Genomic DNA, 15,804 nt, shown 5'->3' with positions numbered 1-15,804 from the left:
CCGGGGCCCGAAACATGGTAGTCTGCAGCACCAGATTCCAGCATAAGAAGATTCACCAAGCCACCTGGCTGTCTCCTGATCGAAAAACACGAAACCAGATCGATCATGTTGTGATAGATGGAAGACACGCTTCTAGTGTATTAGATGTACGTACGATCCGAGGGCCCAACATTGACTCGGATCACTACCTTGTTGCAGCCAAACTGCGCACACGCCTCTGTGCAGCAAAAAACGTGCATCTACCTACGCAAAGAATGTTCGACATCGAAAAGCTGCAATCACAACAGACAGCCAGAAGATTCGCCACTCGACTCTCACTCCTGCTCTCAGAGAGTACTGCCCAACAAACCGGCATCCACGAACAATGGAGCAACATTTCTCGTTCTCTACGTACCGCCGCCGAAGAAGAAATCGGATTCCGGCGAGCCCGAAAACACAATTGGTACGACGAGGAATGTCATGCTGCCGCAGAAAGAATGGATGCCGCCTATAGAGCCACGCTGCGATCGGGCGCAACGCGAGCCATGTGGGATCGCTACAGAGAGCTGAAAAAGGAAGAGAGACGTATTATCCGAAAGAAGAAACGAGAGGCTGAAATACGTGAGTGCGAAGAGCTTGAGATGCTGGCCAACAGGAACAACGTCCGAAAATTCTACCAGAAAGTTCGGCGGCTTACAGAAGGTTTTAAGACCGGGGCGTTTTCCTGTAAGAACAAAGACGGCGAACTGGTGACTGACGTACAGAGCAATCTTAAATTATGGAGGGAACACTTCTCAAACCTATTAAACAGTGACAGCTGCGCAAGTCACCGAGAAAGTGAAGATCCCGATACCCCAATCGTTGACGACGGAATTGTCGTTCCGCTACCCGATCATGACGAGGTGAGAATAGCTATAACGCGGCTAAAGAACAACAAAGCCGCGGGCGCCGACGGACTGCCGGGTGAGCTATTCAAACATGGCGGCGAGGAGCTGGTAAGGTGCATGCATCAGCTTCTATGCAAAATATGGTCGGATGAAAGCATGCCTGCCGATTGGAATTTAAGTGTGCTCTGCCCAATCCATAAGAAGGGCGATCCTGCAATTTGTGCCAATTACCGCGGGATTAGTCTTCTAAATATCGCCTATAAGGTTCTAGCGAGCGTATTGTGTGAAAGGCTGAAGCCCACCGTCAACCAACTGATTGGACCTTATCAGTGTGGTTTCAGACCTGGAAAGTCTACCATCGACCAAATATTCTCAATACGCCAAATCTTGGAAAAGACCCATGAAAGGAGAATCGACACACACCATCTTTTCGTCGACTTCAAAGCTGCATTTGACAGTACGGAAAGGAGTTACTTGTATGCCGCCATGTCTGAATTTGGTATCCCCGCAAAACTAATACGGCTATGTAAGATGACGTTGCTCAACACCAGCAGCGCCGTCAGAATTGGGAAGGACCTCTCCGGGCCGTTTGATACCAAACGAGGTTTCAGACAGGGTGACTCGCTGCCGTGTGACTTCTTTAACCTGATGTTGGAGAGCATCGTACGAGCCGCAGAACTTAATCGCTCAGGCACAATATTTTATAAGAGCGTACAATTGTTGGCGTATGCCGATGATATTGACATCATCGGCCTTAACAACCGCGCTGTTAGTTCTGCCTTCTCCAAACTCGATAAAGAGGCAAACCGAATGGATCTGGTGGTGAACGAGGACAAAGCGAAGTACCTCCTGTCTTCAAACAAACAGTCGGCGCACTCGCGTATCGGCACCCACGTCACTGTAGACAGTTATAATTTCGAGGTTGTAAAAGACTTCGTCTATTTAGGAACCAGCATTAACACCGATAACAATGTCAGCCTTGAAATCCAACGTAGAATCTCTCTTGCCAACAAGTGCTACTTTGGACTAAGTAGGCAACTGAGCAGTAAAGTCCTCTCTCGACGAACGAAAATAACACTCTACAAGACTCTCATAGTGCCCGTCCTAACGTATGGCGCAGAAGCTTGGACGATGACAACATCCGATGAAGCGACGCTTGGAGTGTTCGAGAGAAAGATTCTGCGGAAGATTTTTGGACCTTTGCACGTTGGTAACGGCGAATATCGCAGGCGATGGAACGATGAGCTGTATGAGCTTTACGAAAACATAGACATGGCACAGCGAACTTCGTTGGCTGAGTCATGTCGTCCGAATGGATACAAACGATCCGGCTTTGAAAGTATTCGATGCGGTACCAGCTGGTGGTAGCAGAGGAAGAGGGCGGCCTCCACTGCGTTGGAAAGATCAGGTGGAGAAGGACTTGGCTTCACTTGGTGTGTCCAACTGGCGCCGGTTAGCACGAGAAAGAAACGACTGGCGCGATTTGTTAAACTCGGCCAAAATCGCGTAAGCGGTTATAGCGCCAATTAAGAAGAAGAAGAATCTCTTCTTGAATCTTAAGATATCAGAAGATTCTCAAAATAGGCATTTGTTTGGATATGCGCCGTTGTTCATTGAGCCATCGTTTTGTGACTAGGGCGTCCTCGGTGAACATTGTGGATGTTTGATTTTAACTCCATGATTTTGGTCGTTGAAACTGAATAGGCGCTTAATCACCACTTGAAACTCACTTTTTTCCATTCTTCTAAATAAGCTAAAGTTTCTGACCAGAAAAATTAAAACCATGTGATCGATATAAACTGATATTTTTACAGCTACCTAGTTACTTTGTGAGTTATCAACGACCGCTCTCTTTTGGATTTTCTAAGGATTTATTGAATGACCCTCGCACAAGTATTGTTATAAGCTTCCAATTTTTTCAAAATTAAGTGAATTTTCTTAAGGCAAATATAGTTTTGATAACCGATATTTGTCGACCTGTTCACATTTCTTTTACTTGCATATAAAAATATTTTTCTTGATGTTTCGCAAATGGAGTGCCCCAGAGTTATTTACCGCTTCCGAACGAAGCTGTTCCAACTACGAAATAAATTTTTTCATACAGAATAACTCGCCTATAACGAATTCATTCAAATGCAACGAATCTATTTGAATTTACCAACAAAAACAATAGGGGTAACCACACCAATTTCGTTTTCTTGGTGGTTTGCTAGTTGGCAATTCGGCAAATTTGTTTCGCTATAAATGGCCTTTCTGACTTATTGCTGTTAGTTCGGTGATTTGTTTCTCCCAATAACATCCACCAGCTGATTTACAAGAATTTCAAAAAACTGAAAATGCCGAAATATAGCGAGAAAGTGCTGCGTAGCTTGCTTGATTGAAGGTGAAGAAATTTGTATATCTCAATTAATTTTATAAAATTCACCTATGAGTGCAAATTTTCGAGAGTGGCAAAATCCAACTGAATTTTGACTACATTAAATTATTGACATACTTTTTTCTCCTTTACTTTTTTATCACTTTAAAATTAAACTTCGCGTCCAACCATCAAAGGCCATTTGTCAAACAGTTGATTGTGATTTTAGCTACTACCGATCAAATTGCCGATCTTGTTACAGCAACGCTTCGTTACTTGGTGCTTAGGCGCGAAACTTAATAGTAACGAATCAACGAACTATGCATGGAGAAATTCGGACAAGATAACCGTAATTTTTTTACGTTACAATGGCACTATTATACGGGCCCTTCAAATTGAGATCTTCTGTATACGTGTAAATGAATTTGCATTAGAAGAATGTGTGGAACAAGATGGATATATATATAGTATCATTAACAATGCAATTGCATTAACATTCTCTGATAGTATGCATACACAAAATGGCGTAAAATTATTCACCCTATCGGAAGATTTGCAATTTTTGCAAATGGCGTCGTACGTCAATCATTTTTAACATTTCACACTTGTGAACTAAACAGCTGCAGTATACAAATAGACAAGCAATGGAGCGCGAAAGGTCAAAATAAAGATTTTCATCACTCAAAATATTTTTTTTGTTGTTTAGTAAAAAAAGTTATTGGAAAACAAAATTAGATGACTAATTTTTCGCCACGTTGAACAAGTCATATTTCCATGTAAAATGCAGCAAAGGCATTTCTGCACATCTTTTTTAATACCCATGCTCGCATAACGAAAACTCCTCCCTAATGAAGTGCTAGACCGACCTCGTTACAGAAGAGTCTGAATACAGGGTTTCATTGAAAAGTAATGAGCCTTATCTTTTTTAAGCAGTTTTATTAAACCTTTTGGCTTGTACAACTAATATTCTTCAAAATAGGACCCTTGAGCGTCAATACACTGCTGGTAGCGGTCCTTCCACTGCAGGAGTCACAGTTTTTTGGATCGCCTCGATGGAGTCGAAACGCCTCCCCTTCAGCTTTCTTTTCAGGCGCGGGAACAAGAAGAAGTCCGGAGGGGACAGGTCTGGGCTGTAGGGAGGGTGGGGAAGCACCGGAACCCCCATCTTGGCCAATGCAGAGGTGCAGAGGAAGGCGGTGCGCCGGCGCATTGTCGTGATGAAGGGTCCAATTGTTGACGAGGTCGGGCCGAATCCGGGCGACGCGGTTTTTCAGCCGAAGGAGGACAGAGATTGGTCCCCGTAAGCCTCCTTGAATAGCCCAATGGTTGCAGTACTCGTTTTGTTTAGCTTTACGCGAAATTTGATCGAGTAACGTTGCTCCAACGAACGCTGCATTTTCGCCACTGCAAAATCCTAACACACTTTTAAAACAGCTTTCACGCGCGGAGCGATGTTGACTGCACCGCTGTTGCCAGCGAACTGGGGTCGGTTTCTAGTGGAAGAGGAAGGTCCAACGATCATTTTCCCCCACCAGTCGATTCGGTTGATAGCTTGGCAGACGCTCCGCGCGGGAAGGCTCATTACTTTTCAATCAAACCCTGTATATAAGAACATATGTACTTATATGTATGTAAACACCACTTTGATGCATGTAAAATTACTGTATAATATGTAATTGGCGCATGTAATCCTTTTGGGTGTTCGACCGAGCTCTTCTTCATATTTGTGGTATGCGTCTTGATGTTGTTCCACAAATGGAGGGATCTATAGTTTTACGCCGCCCCCGAACGGCAGATGCTTTTTAAAGACGACCTTTTTAATGGCAGAAATACACTCGCAGGTTAGCCATTGTCTCGAAGAGCGACCGCTGTTAGAAAAAATACACTTTTATTATTTGGTGTTTCATGCCCAGAGATACGGTACGTCCGAATAGTAGTCACGCACCAACTCGTTCGGCTACGGCGGTTGCCAGGGTGGTCGTCTAGCGTTTGGAATTTGAACTATGGCATATATAGTACATACATTTTGCGGACTCGGTAATCTAGCGTAAGTGCACTAGCCTGCCATCCCAGAGGCTGCGGGTTCGAAACCCACGTAAAGCACGGTCCTTGCACTTTTCTAAACTTACCTACTTTCCTAGTTTCTATAATAAAAAAAAAATTAATTTCTCAACCCTAACAACTTTATCCTTCCAATCCTTACTCCCGCACGAAAAATCAGCGCATTACTTGCATTGTGGCTGCTAAAACAAGCAAAAATATAAAAGAAAACGACACAGTTACACATTGCATCAGTGGCGCCAGGAAGAGGAAGCGGGCGACCGCGGTAATAGCGCAGACACACCGAATTGAGCGAAGTCCTCAACCATCTGTGAGATCCTTCTGTCAGAAAAATTTGACACACAGATGGCGCTTCAAGCAGTAAGAAGGCGTTGTTCCTAAGCAACGACAGGTGGGCATTCCCACTACTTAGGACTGGTAGCGGCAGGCTAATCACCTACCCTGTTAGAAAGCAAATAGATTAACGAAACCAACGCAAGACTACTGAGTCTTGTCGAGGCCCTGTACTCCCGAGTGGAGTGAACAAGGAAAGAAAAATATATATACATTTTTCAATTTTACAGGTAGCTTCCGTGATGTGTCAAAAATGTGTTTTGTGGTTAGATATTTACAAAATATATCGGATTTTTGCTTGAACAAAGTGGGAGATACTAAAAACATTCGAACATCTGCGGAAATTTAACGATCGACCAAAATGGAGAAGCCAATTGTCCGCTTAGAAGCTGCTATTTGGCTCTATGGTGAAAACGTTCTAGAAAATTGGGTTGTCAGAATGGGCTACTGCAGCGCCAACCTTGGAAGTCATTTGAATAAGATTCTGTTCCATGTTGAATATGTAAAATATAGCCCAAACATTAAACGCATATTTAAAAAAAATCAAACAAATTTTTTAGAAAAATTTAAGCTGACTTTTATAGTCCATCGAATTTCGGTGCAAGTTGGTAAATCGCAAGTTTTAAGTGGCTTAAAAATCGTGCTGATTATTGGAAATTTTTTTATAGAAAAAGTGCGTAAAAAATTATTAAAATTAAATAAGAAACAAAGAAATTGTCAAAAGTTGTCAAAAAGTCGCAGTTATTTAACGCAGTGTATATTTAACCATTCTACAATGAGATCTATAAACTACTCGAAGAGTAATAAAAAAAGCTCAAAACAAGAAAAAAAAACACGAAACGAAACAAAAAAAAACCAACTTTAATATTTTATAAATCTTGTTAGCTACAATATTAAAAGTTATAGAATTCTATAACACTCTATAAAAAAAGATTTTTATTAAAAAGTTAAATTTTTCTTTTATTACTAATGAATTGAATTTTGATAAATTTCTAGTTGAAGAATTAAAATGAAAATGACAGCAAAAGAATAGCTCCGTCAAGCTTAAATATTTTATGTTTTTATTAAATATGCACTAATGAATACTCCATTTATAACACTGTGTGACAAAAAAAAATTAAATATACTTTTATGGAGACCTAGCACAACTTGTGGCTATAGAAAAACTAAACAAAATGGTACTCCAATAATAAAATAAAGTTATACCTACATACCAAATTAGTAAGAAAAAAAATAAAATCTTAAAACTCACACAACTCTATTAATTTTAATTCATATACAGTCAAATAAAGCTCATTCGACGCAAAATTAAATTTAATATTACAGTAGTTTACTAAAAAAAATCCTCAATATCGGATAATATCGTAAATTTATGTCAAAGTTGAAAAAATAGAGAAAAAATAAAAAAATTCCAAATACTTCCGCCTACAGTCTCGTCAGTTGTCATTTCAGAAAAATTGTCAACACACTGTCAAAAAGGGTTGTTTTTGTTCTTTCGAACTAAAAAAACAAATTTGAAATCGGATGGAAATTGGCGAAGTTAGGAGTGATTCTTCACATCAACCTACTGAAAAACGGTTTTATGGCCATAAAACGAGATTTTGGGGGTGTATTGGAAATTTCTCCTATACCATTTTTCTTAGTTTTACTATACCTACAAGTTGTACTAGGTCTCCATAAAAGTATAAAATCACTGTCGCACAGTGTAATCTGAACGTAATATTAATTTTATGTTATTTTTTAGATTTTCGTGTCATTTAAGTAGTTAATAAAAATTTAGTCTGAAATTGCATGGATAATTTAAACCACTAAACTTTTGTTGTTGCCTTATCTAATACACGTGTACTATGTTTTATTTTATTTTCTCATTGCTTGCTACTATGAGAAACTCTTACGGTACGTCAATTACATACATTTGTACCTACATACATACATACTTACAGCTATGGATAGAGAAATAGAGCACTTTTATCTAGAGTCCTCTTTACGAATTGATATTTCTTAGAAGATAAACTGTATTCGTACATACTATATTTGTGAGCCAATGTAATGCTGTGAATAACGACTCTTTAATATCGTACAACAAGTTCCGTTAACTTTTTTACTGTTTCTTTTTGCCATGTTTCACTAGTTGGATAAGAAAATACGCAGTTATATTTCAGTCACTAGTTAAATTAATTAAAGCTAATTTTTACGGTAAAAATCTTGTTTTTTATAATTGCAAATATATTTTCTTCCTTAAAATCGTTATTGAGCACGAAATTGGGAAAAGGACCTCACCGTCTATTTGAAAAGAAGAACATTATTTGGAACCTCCACGAAAAACGTAAAAAGCAAACAAAAATAGCCGAAATAAGTAGTTGTTCTTGCACAATGGTATAGAATGTATAGAGTGAAAGTTGTTAGTGCAAAAAAAAATAAGCTTAAATACTTTAACGTAGAAGAAAGTTCGAAAGACGCCTGCGCGAAAGACTACAATTCAGCAGGACAAGAAAAGTGAGCGTGATGTTTTTAAGTCCTTTCGAGCGATAACGCTGGAAATAAATGAGGAATATTGCCTGAATATATCAAGCAGACTTGTGCGAAGACCCTCCAATGACGATGTTTGCCTTTCGGAAATTTACATAGAAGCAAGAGGTAAAATTCTGGAAAAGAAGACCTTTTATGGACGAAACTAAAATTATATGATTGGTCCTGATAGGAAGACTTTGGTTCAACGTGAAAAAATCCAAGAGTTCAACCCCCGGTATTACAACAAAAACCTTAAAGTACGGTGGTGATAACTTGAATGTTTGGGAATCATTTTCTTGGAATGGAATTGGCCCAATAGTGAGAATAAATTGCAATATGGATAAGTTATCTTGATATTCTCAATAATATGTTGGAGCCATATTCCTTCGAGTCTATGCAACTAAACTGGTTATTTATGCATGATGGTTATACAACAAAAGTGGTGAAAATTGCTTTCCAAAGAAAAAATTGCAGTTTGACCACGAAACTTGAAAACATTAAAAATCTGCGCAACGCTATTAAGTTTAAGATTGGGCAAAAAAATTTAAGAACTCCAGTGAAATATGACAAGAAATACAGGAGGTATGAAACTCTATTCCATTGGAGAGATATCAAAAGTTAATAGAAAGTTTATCTCGCAGGTGTGAAGCAGTTTCAAAAAAACAATAGATACTCAACAAAATACCAATCAGGAAAGAAATAAAAAAACAAATTTAACCAATTTGTAAAAACTAATTATTGTTTTTCTTACAGATCGAATAAAGTGCACTATTTCAGTGTCCACCTCAAAATGCGCTAAATACCGATTTTTCGAACTCCTTATAATTGTAGATATTGAATTGTTATTTATTTTTGGTTTTTTTCGTTAAAGAAAATAATAGATTTGGGCAAAAGTAACCGTTTTACTAGGTCATCGAGTAAAAATAATCATCGCTGTACATATATGTACATATGTTATTGTGGTGATGGGCGCTATTTTTCTGTTCATAGCTGTATATATGTATGTATGTAAATATTTCATCAGTGAGAGGCCTTAGATGACTGCATCTTATTACAATACGCAGTCTGACCAGCTTATCAGTGTAAATCAAATAAAACACCTTATCGCTATACACTTTTTAACCCAAATAAGTTGCGTGTATTACTCAACGGAGATGTAAAATACATGAAAAACGCTGCATAATTAACCAGTGGTAACCAGAGATAACAGTTTGTTCAGATATGCACTTTTGACCCAAAGCCAACTGACTTGGCTATAGCCTCAGTTTGAAAATAACGCTTGCAAATAAAAAATCTTAAGAGATTTAAAGGTTAATGGCTGTGAGAAATGGAATCGCGAATGAAATAAAAAAAGAGGTTGTCTGTAAAGTCGGTTTACTGACGATAGTTTAACGTGATAAATACTGATTGAATGGTTGCATTTTTCAAAAGAAAATTTTAATTTTATTTGTTTGATAGATATTTTGTATGGATATAGAGAATGAGTTAACATTAACATAACATAATATACTTTAACATAACATAACATAACATAACATAACATAACATAACATAACATAACATATCATAACATAACATAACATAACATAACATAACATAACATAACATAATATAACATAACATAACATAACATAACATAACATAACATAACATAACATAACATGACATAACATAACATAACATAACATAACATATCATAACATAACATAACATGCTGTTCAAGCAAGGTAACGACGCATGAGCAAGATAACGACGTCTGAGCAAGATAACGACACATTTTTGCGTGCAGCCGGCTACATAGAATTATAAGACGTTATCACGTCAAAAAATAATAATAACATTAAAACAACCGGTATTATTAAGAAACTTGGTTTTATTTTAAATTCTTCAAGTAAATCAAATTAATAATAATCAATAAGAAGGCATATGCAAATACAAATACGTCAATTTATATATGTACATATGCGCATATATATACACATATACGCTCACTTAAGTAGGAGAGAGCAAGATGTCGAACGTTGCCGTTCGTTTGCTTTGTTTGCTCTGTCGTTCGCTCCGCGCTTTCGCTTGCAGTTCATTCAAGGTAACGGCAAATGAGCAAGGTAACGGCAATGAGCAAGGTAACACTAATGAGCAAGGTAACGACACATTTTTTCGTGCGTGCAGCCTGTTAAATCGAATTATAAGACGTTATCACGTCAAAAGCAACCGAAGCTATTTATGAAAACGATTTTGTTGAAAAGGTTAGTTAGTAACTTATTTTATGAAACAAGATAAAATAACACATGGGCTGAAAAGTCGGGGGGCTAACAAAGAAAACACGTTTTTTTTTAATTCAAAATTAGCTTTATTCGTCAATGTAATTTCCATCAAGAACAACGCAATCATTCCAGTGCCGCTCTAACATTTCAATGCCACTTTTGTAGAACGATTTATCTTCTGCCTCAAAATGAGCATCAGTTTCAGCGATAACCTCTTCATTCGAGCGAAATTTCTTGCCGGCGAGTTGCTGTTGTAGCAGTAGCTTTGCCCTGTCAGTGTAGTGTAATCACCGGTCGTCTTCGTCTAGCTCATCTAACGGTAGGCCTAGGAAACTTGCTGTTTCGACAGGTTGGGTCCAGAAGGAGAGGAGTGTTAGATAGCCTCTTCGTTTGAGCGAAATTTCTTACCGGCGAGTCGCTAAATATGGCGAATTCAGTGTATTGGCCTCTGGTAACGGTCAAGCATTGTTTGACAAGAACTTTATATGTGTGCGTGTCGGGTGCTTCACGCTAATATCTAAAATTTTGATTTTTACCGACAACAAGTATGTGTGACACGACGCCACCCGACTGCACTAACACATACAAAGCGCAGTCAAGCATGCTGTATCGTCACCAGAGGCCATATATGGGAGCAATTTGAAGTTCACTTCATGTAGTTTTACCATTTGTTTGCTCATAGGCAAGTGCTCATGCAATATAAAGCCTCTTCAAGTTCTATATCTCGATATCTCCCCGATGTTAGCTAACTCACGTAGCTTCACTTTTCGATCAGTCAAAACGATTTGTGGATTTTTTTTTATGTTTTCTGGTGTTGCCGCCTCATTTGGACATCACTGCACGGACGTTACTGCATCATCGGTGTCTCTAAGATCACGTTTCAAGTAAGAAAACCAGCAAAGTTCCCATAACACTTTCCAAACCATTGCTTCCCTTAAATGGTTTTTTCTCCATGAAGAAGTAGTGTCAAATTGAAACTCGAAATTCTTTTTGATCCATTGCTTTGACAAAAAAAAAAACCAAAAGTAGCATATCTCTTAGCACAATAACTCTCGAACTTATGAATAGAATATCATGAAATTTGAGCAACTGTTTTTTTAAGGTTAGCACTAACTGAAAAAGAGGTGAATACAATAAAACTAATGCCGTCCATGCGTTAGGCCCGGGACTATTCAGCTCATGTGCTTTATTAAAAAAAAGCAATGATGTAGAAAAACTATAAAGAATGGGAAGTAAACTATTTTTATTCAATAGGTGTATTCGTTCTTCAGTAACTAAAACCAAAACAAAAAAAAGAATTTAATTCGGCAGAATTCAAAAAATATTTTGGAAAACGCTGGAGAATTAAGGGGGGGGAGGGGGTTAGGGATAAAAATCGATTTTTTTTTTGCATGTTATTGTAGTAAAACATTTCAAAAATACCGTGTTAAAATTTTAAGTCAATCCGAGCAAAACTTTTTAAGTTATAGAGCATAAAGCCGAGCCGCCTCAAACATCTGCCGAGACGCAGCAGTTGCGCGCGTAGTCCGTTACAAACTTTAAACGCGGTTTTCTCGAACCTTTTTTTTTTAAAGTGCGTAGTGGCATTTGAAAACTACTCAACCGATCCTTTTGAAATTTTGCACACATATTTTACAAATAAAAACCTCCTCCGCCATTTATTTTTTATATTAAGGTGGTTTTACACCTACAAAATGGCGGCATTTTTTCGTCAAAAATCACTTTTTACTTCAAACGACTACCAAATGGCTGAAAATGAAAATAAATCGTCAAAATAAACGTTGGGGGGAAGTTTAACTCATGCTTTAACTAAATTATTCGATTTTTTTGATTTCAGATGATTCTACGCTGAGATATGCTGACTGCTACAAAATGTAGTAAACTGACTTGAACCGTTTCGCTACAATAAATTCATGAAAAAAGTTTTTTTTTTAGCGTTTATCCCTTATCCAGTTATAGCGAATTATTTATTTTATAGCAAAAAATAAATCGCAATTTGCGGCACTTTGACAAATGGCCCTGTAATCTTTGGTTTCTGTTCTAAAGTACACAATTTATTGCACTCATTAAAGAAACAAATTTTGAAATAATAAAAATGCGTTATTTTGTTGAATGAACCCGCATCATCAGCTGGTAGCATTCCATCAATACTAGACTTGATCGCATTTGCTGAAAGTTGTGAACTAGCAATTTGCCGCACGAACTCAAGATGTGGTTGCAGGGTTTTGAAATAACTTTGCAGATGTGTAAGCTGATATGCTAATATGAATGAATGATTACTTTCTGTTTAAGCAGTTAAGAGTAATGTACATACATACATACATACACATACATACATATGTGAGTGGAGATACTCTTATTTGACATGTGCACTTACTCTCTTCACTGGCGATCTGCGAAGCACGAAACATGTCTTCCCTTGGGCTTTGCACCCTTTTACTTTACACTTTCGACGTGTCTGACAGGTGATTTTTTTGTGTGTGTTTTTAATAAATATAAATGTATGCGCGTAATTATTGTGCGTTTGATTGAGACCACTTTGTTGGATGGTTGGCCTTTGAATGCGGTGACGGGTGGTTGCGGTTGAGGTGATGCGCAATCAAAGACCGCAATATGTATGTATTATTTTTGTTTTACTTATAATCAACTATTCATATAATTTTTAACATTACTCTCGGTTTTATGAATTATTTGTTCGGAAAATATGCGTTTGAATGAGTTTTTCTTGCAGCATTAACTTCTTGTTTTGAATAAAATTAGCTAAATAAACATTTTTAATTAATTACTAATAACTAAAGTTATTTAAATAATAAAATTAGCTAAATAAACATTTTTAATTAATTACTAATAACTAAAATTATTTAAATAATTAATTTAAAACCATCAAGCGCGATACTAGTGTTAGTGCATTTATTACCGAAAATTACGTTTTATTTATTTATTATTTTGGTTTAGAACTGTAATTATGTAAATTCTTATTTTACTATTGTTTTTATTTTTCAATTGCCACGTTCAATATCCACTTTTGCCAATTAAATATCCACTTTAATAAAATGCAATTTTTTACAGCTATAATACAAAAAATCCAATGCAGCACATAACTTTCCGTTTCTCTCGATTCCACTTTACCATAAACAATTAGCTTGTACCGTTTTTTACCGCCCACGAACGCGTCTTATTTAACACTAAGCAACTAAACGGTAGCGCACATTGAAATATTACTCCTAGCTGATGCTTTCTGTTGCAAAACGGCGCTCTCCGGGTGATTGTAGTAAATGCCGTTTCGTCAGTATTATCTAGCTTCGGAAGCTCTTAAGCCTAGTCGTCGGCCTGCTGCGGCTGCATTATCGGTAAATCGCTGCGTTTTTTTTTCTTTACATTGCATTTGCTTACTATCTGTCTGCAGTCTTTAATTACTAATTGCTGCTCCTTTTAATTGTATACCTACTCCCAAATACCATACATACACACATACATATGCATGCACGAAAATTTTAGAATTTTTATTTTGAATCTAATCAGTTGTAATTTTGCTCTCGATATAGATGCCACTTTTTGCTTCACGTTTGCTTATCTTCTACCATTTAATTATATGTTAGTATGTTTAAGATGAATGCGTCTCCGTCGTTACCAATTGGTCTACAAATCATCGCAACCTTATCTCGCTGTGTACATATTTGTAAGCGTATTACCCCAACAACACCATATTTAGTTAGTCAATGTGTTTCTTTTATAAAAAAGTTGTGCATATATGTATAAATATATCCACAAACGTATGTATATATGTTTTGTATGTAAATATGCAAACATGTCTCTTATCAGATGAATTACCAAGGATTAGCCGCATGTAATATTTTTGTTTAGCATCAAGTCGACGAACTCATCACTCATCTCTGTGATCAAAAGATATGAAATATATGTACATATATGCGTGTAATTAAAAGCAAATTACCTGAGTAAAAATACTGAGTACTTCCTGCTATTTAAGGGGTTAGGGGTAGTCAGAGGCCCGAAAAAATGATGATTTTCACGAATTTTTTTTTGCTACTTAATTAATTTATTTAACAAAAATAAAAGCATAGCATAAAAACATCATGTTTTAACTTGACTTCACCAAAATTTCAAAAAAAAAAATTAATAATTGCAAAAGTTATCGCTGTTTGTGTGAAGCCCGTTTCTCCATAAGTCCCTTGCGGTGAACATCACAAGTCCTTGCAGATTCATCTAAAACCAATCGGATGAGAAAAATTATTTTTATTGATAGATAATCTCGAGCCGGATCGAAGCTTTTTTTTTCAAAATGAACAAAATGGCGGCCTCAGAAAATTTTTTCCAGATTTTAGAAAAAAAAAACCAACAGTTAATTGTTAAAAAAAAAATCGAAATTTTTGAACAAAAAAAAATCCTTCGATCAGGCACAAGTTTTTTATGTTTTTCAAAAGCTGTATAAATTTTATTGAAATCTACGTAGCGGTTTTTAAGTTACAGTGTTCACCAGTTTGAAAAACATAGTTTTGAGAAAAACGCATTTAAAGTTTTGCTATCGGCTCCGGAGCGGCCGAGCGCCCTTTGTTAATTGTTGAATAACTTGAAAAGTATTTGTCGGATTCACTTCAAATTTTTATACAATATTTTTAAAACATTATACTTTAAGAAAATGCAAAAAACAAAAAATCGATTTTTTGAAAATTCTGACTACCCGTAACCCCTTAATGAGTAGTGTATTGCAGCATTTTCATCTGTACACCAAGTTAATTATCTGTACAGAATTCTCAAAAGCATTTGATAAGGCATCGCTTTTATTAGATAAACTTGCATCTCTAGATATTCACTATGTTCCTAGCTGTGCTGAGATCATATACAGGTATAAGTAACAGACATTGCGTAATTACTGTTGATGGTGTTTCCCCTGAACCATTCACTGCGCCTTCTGGGGTTCCACATAGAAGTAACTTACGGCCCCTCTGCCTTACTCTGCTTTATTTATCAATTACTTATGCATCTGTAATTGTTTTTCCTTTGCTAATTTTCTTCTATGTACATACATACATACATACATACATACATATATGCCTGTTATAACTATGCGTACTCTCATAAAGTTCAAACCGATGTTAATAATTTAGCTAATTGGTGTTATAATTCCCGGTTATCCTTAAATATTAAACAAATGCTTTAAGGTCACCTTTTCAAAAATAGCCAACACTGTGTACTTCTAGCTATTGCATCTCCGATAAGGCACTGCAACCTGTTGATGAAATAAAAAACCTAGACGGTATTTTTGGTTCGCGTTGTACATTTGCAAATCATATTCCCTTCTTTATCTCTAAACTGTTGTTTGTTGTAGACGCATAAACATTCCCCATACGTGTACGGGGAATGCTGCTGGAGTGACAATCCTTGGCTGGATATA

General features: G+C 36.9%; 1 protein-coding gene across 2 annotated transcripts in view; it reads right to left on the bottom strand.

Moving 5' to 3' along the window:
• Window positions 1–13,590, bottom strand: part of LOC129252867 (solute carrier family 15 member 2) — a 28,750-nt gene extending 15,160 nt beyond the window's left edge. The window contains exons 1-2 of one of the 2 annotated variants that reach the window (XM_054891001.1): window positions 13,521–13,590; window positions 12,769–13,151 (exon numbers count right to left, since the gene is read on the bottom strand). In XM_054891001.1, coding sequence (XP_054746976.1) covers window positions 12,769–12,802 — 34 coding nt within the window. In that variant the 5' untranslated portion in view covers window positions 12,803–13,151; window positions 13,521–13,590. Of the gene's footprint in view, window positions 1–12,768; window positions 13,152–13,458 lie in introns of both variants that reach the window. The other variant, XM_054891000.1, reaches the window with a different exon arrangement.
• Window positions 13,591–15,804: the final 2,214 nt, after the last annotated feature.

The sequence above is a fragment of the Anastrepha obliqua genome, chromosome 1, assembly GCF_027943255.1.
Source record: "Anastrepha obliqua isolate idAnaObli1 chromosome 1, idAnaObli1_1.0, whole genome shotgun sequence".
Classification (NCBI taxonomy): Eukaryota; Metazoa; Arthropoda; class Insecta; order Diptera; family Tephritidae; genus Anastrepha; species Anastrepha obliqua.
The sequence above is the reverse complement of the archived record's forward strand: the minus strand, read 5'-3'. Positions and strand labels throughout refer to the sequence as shown.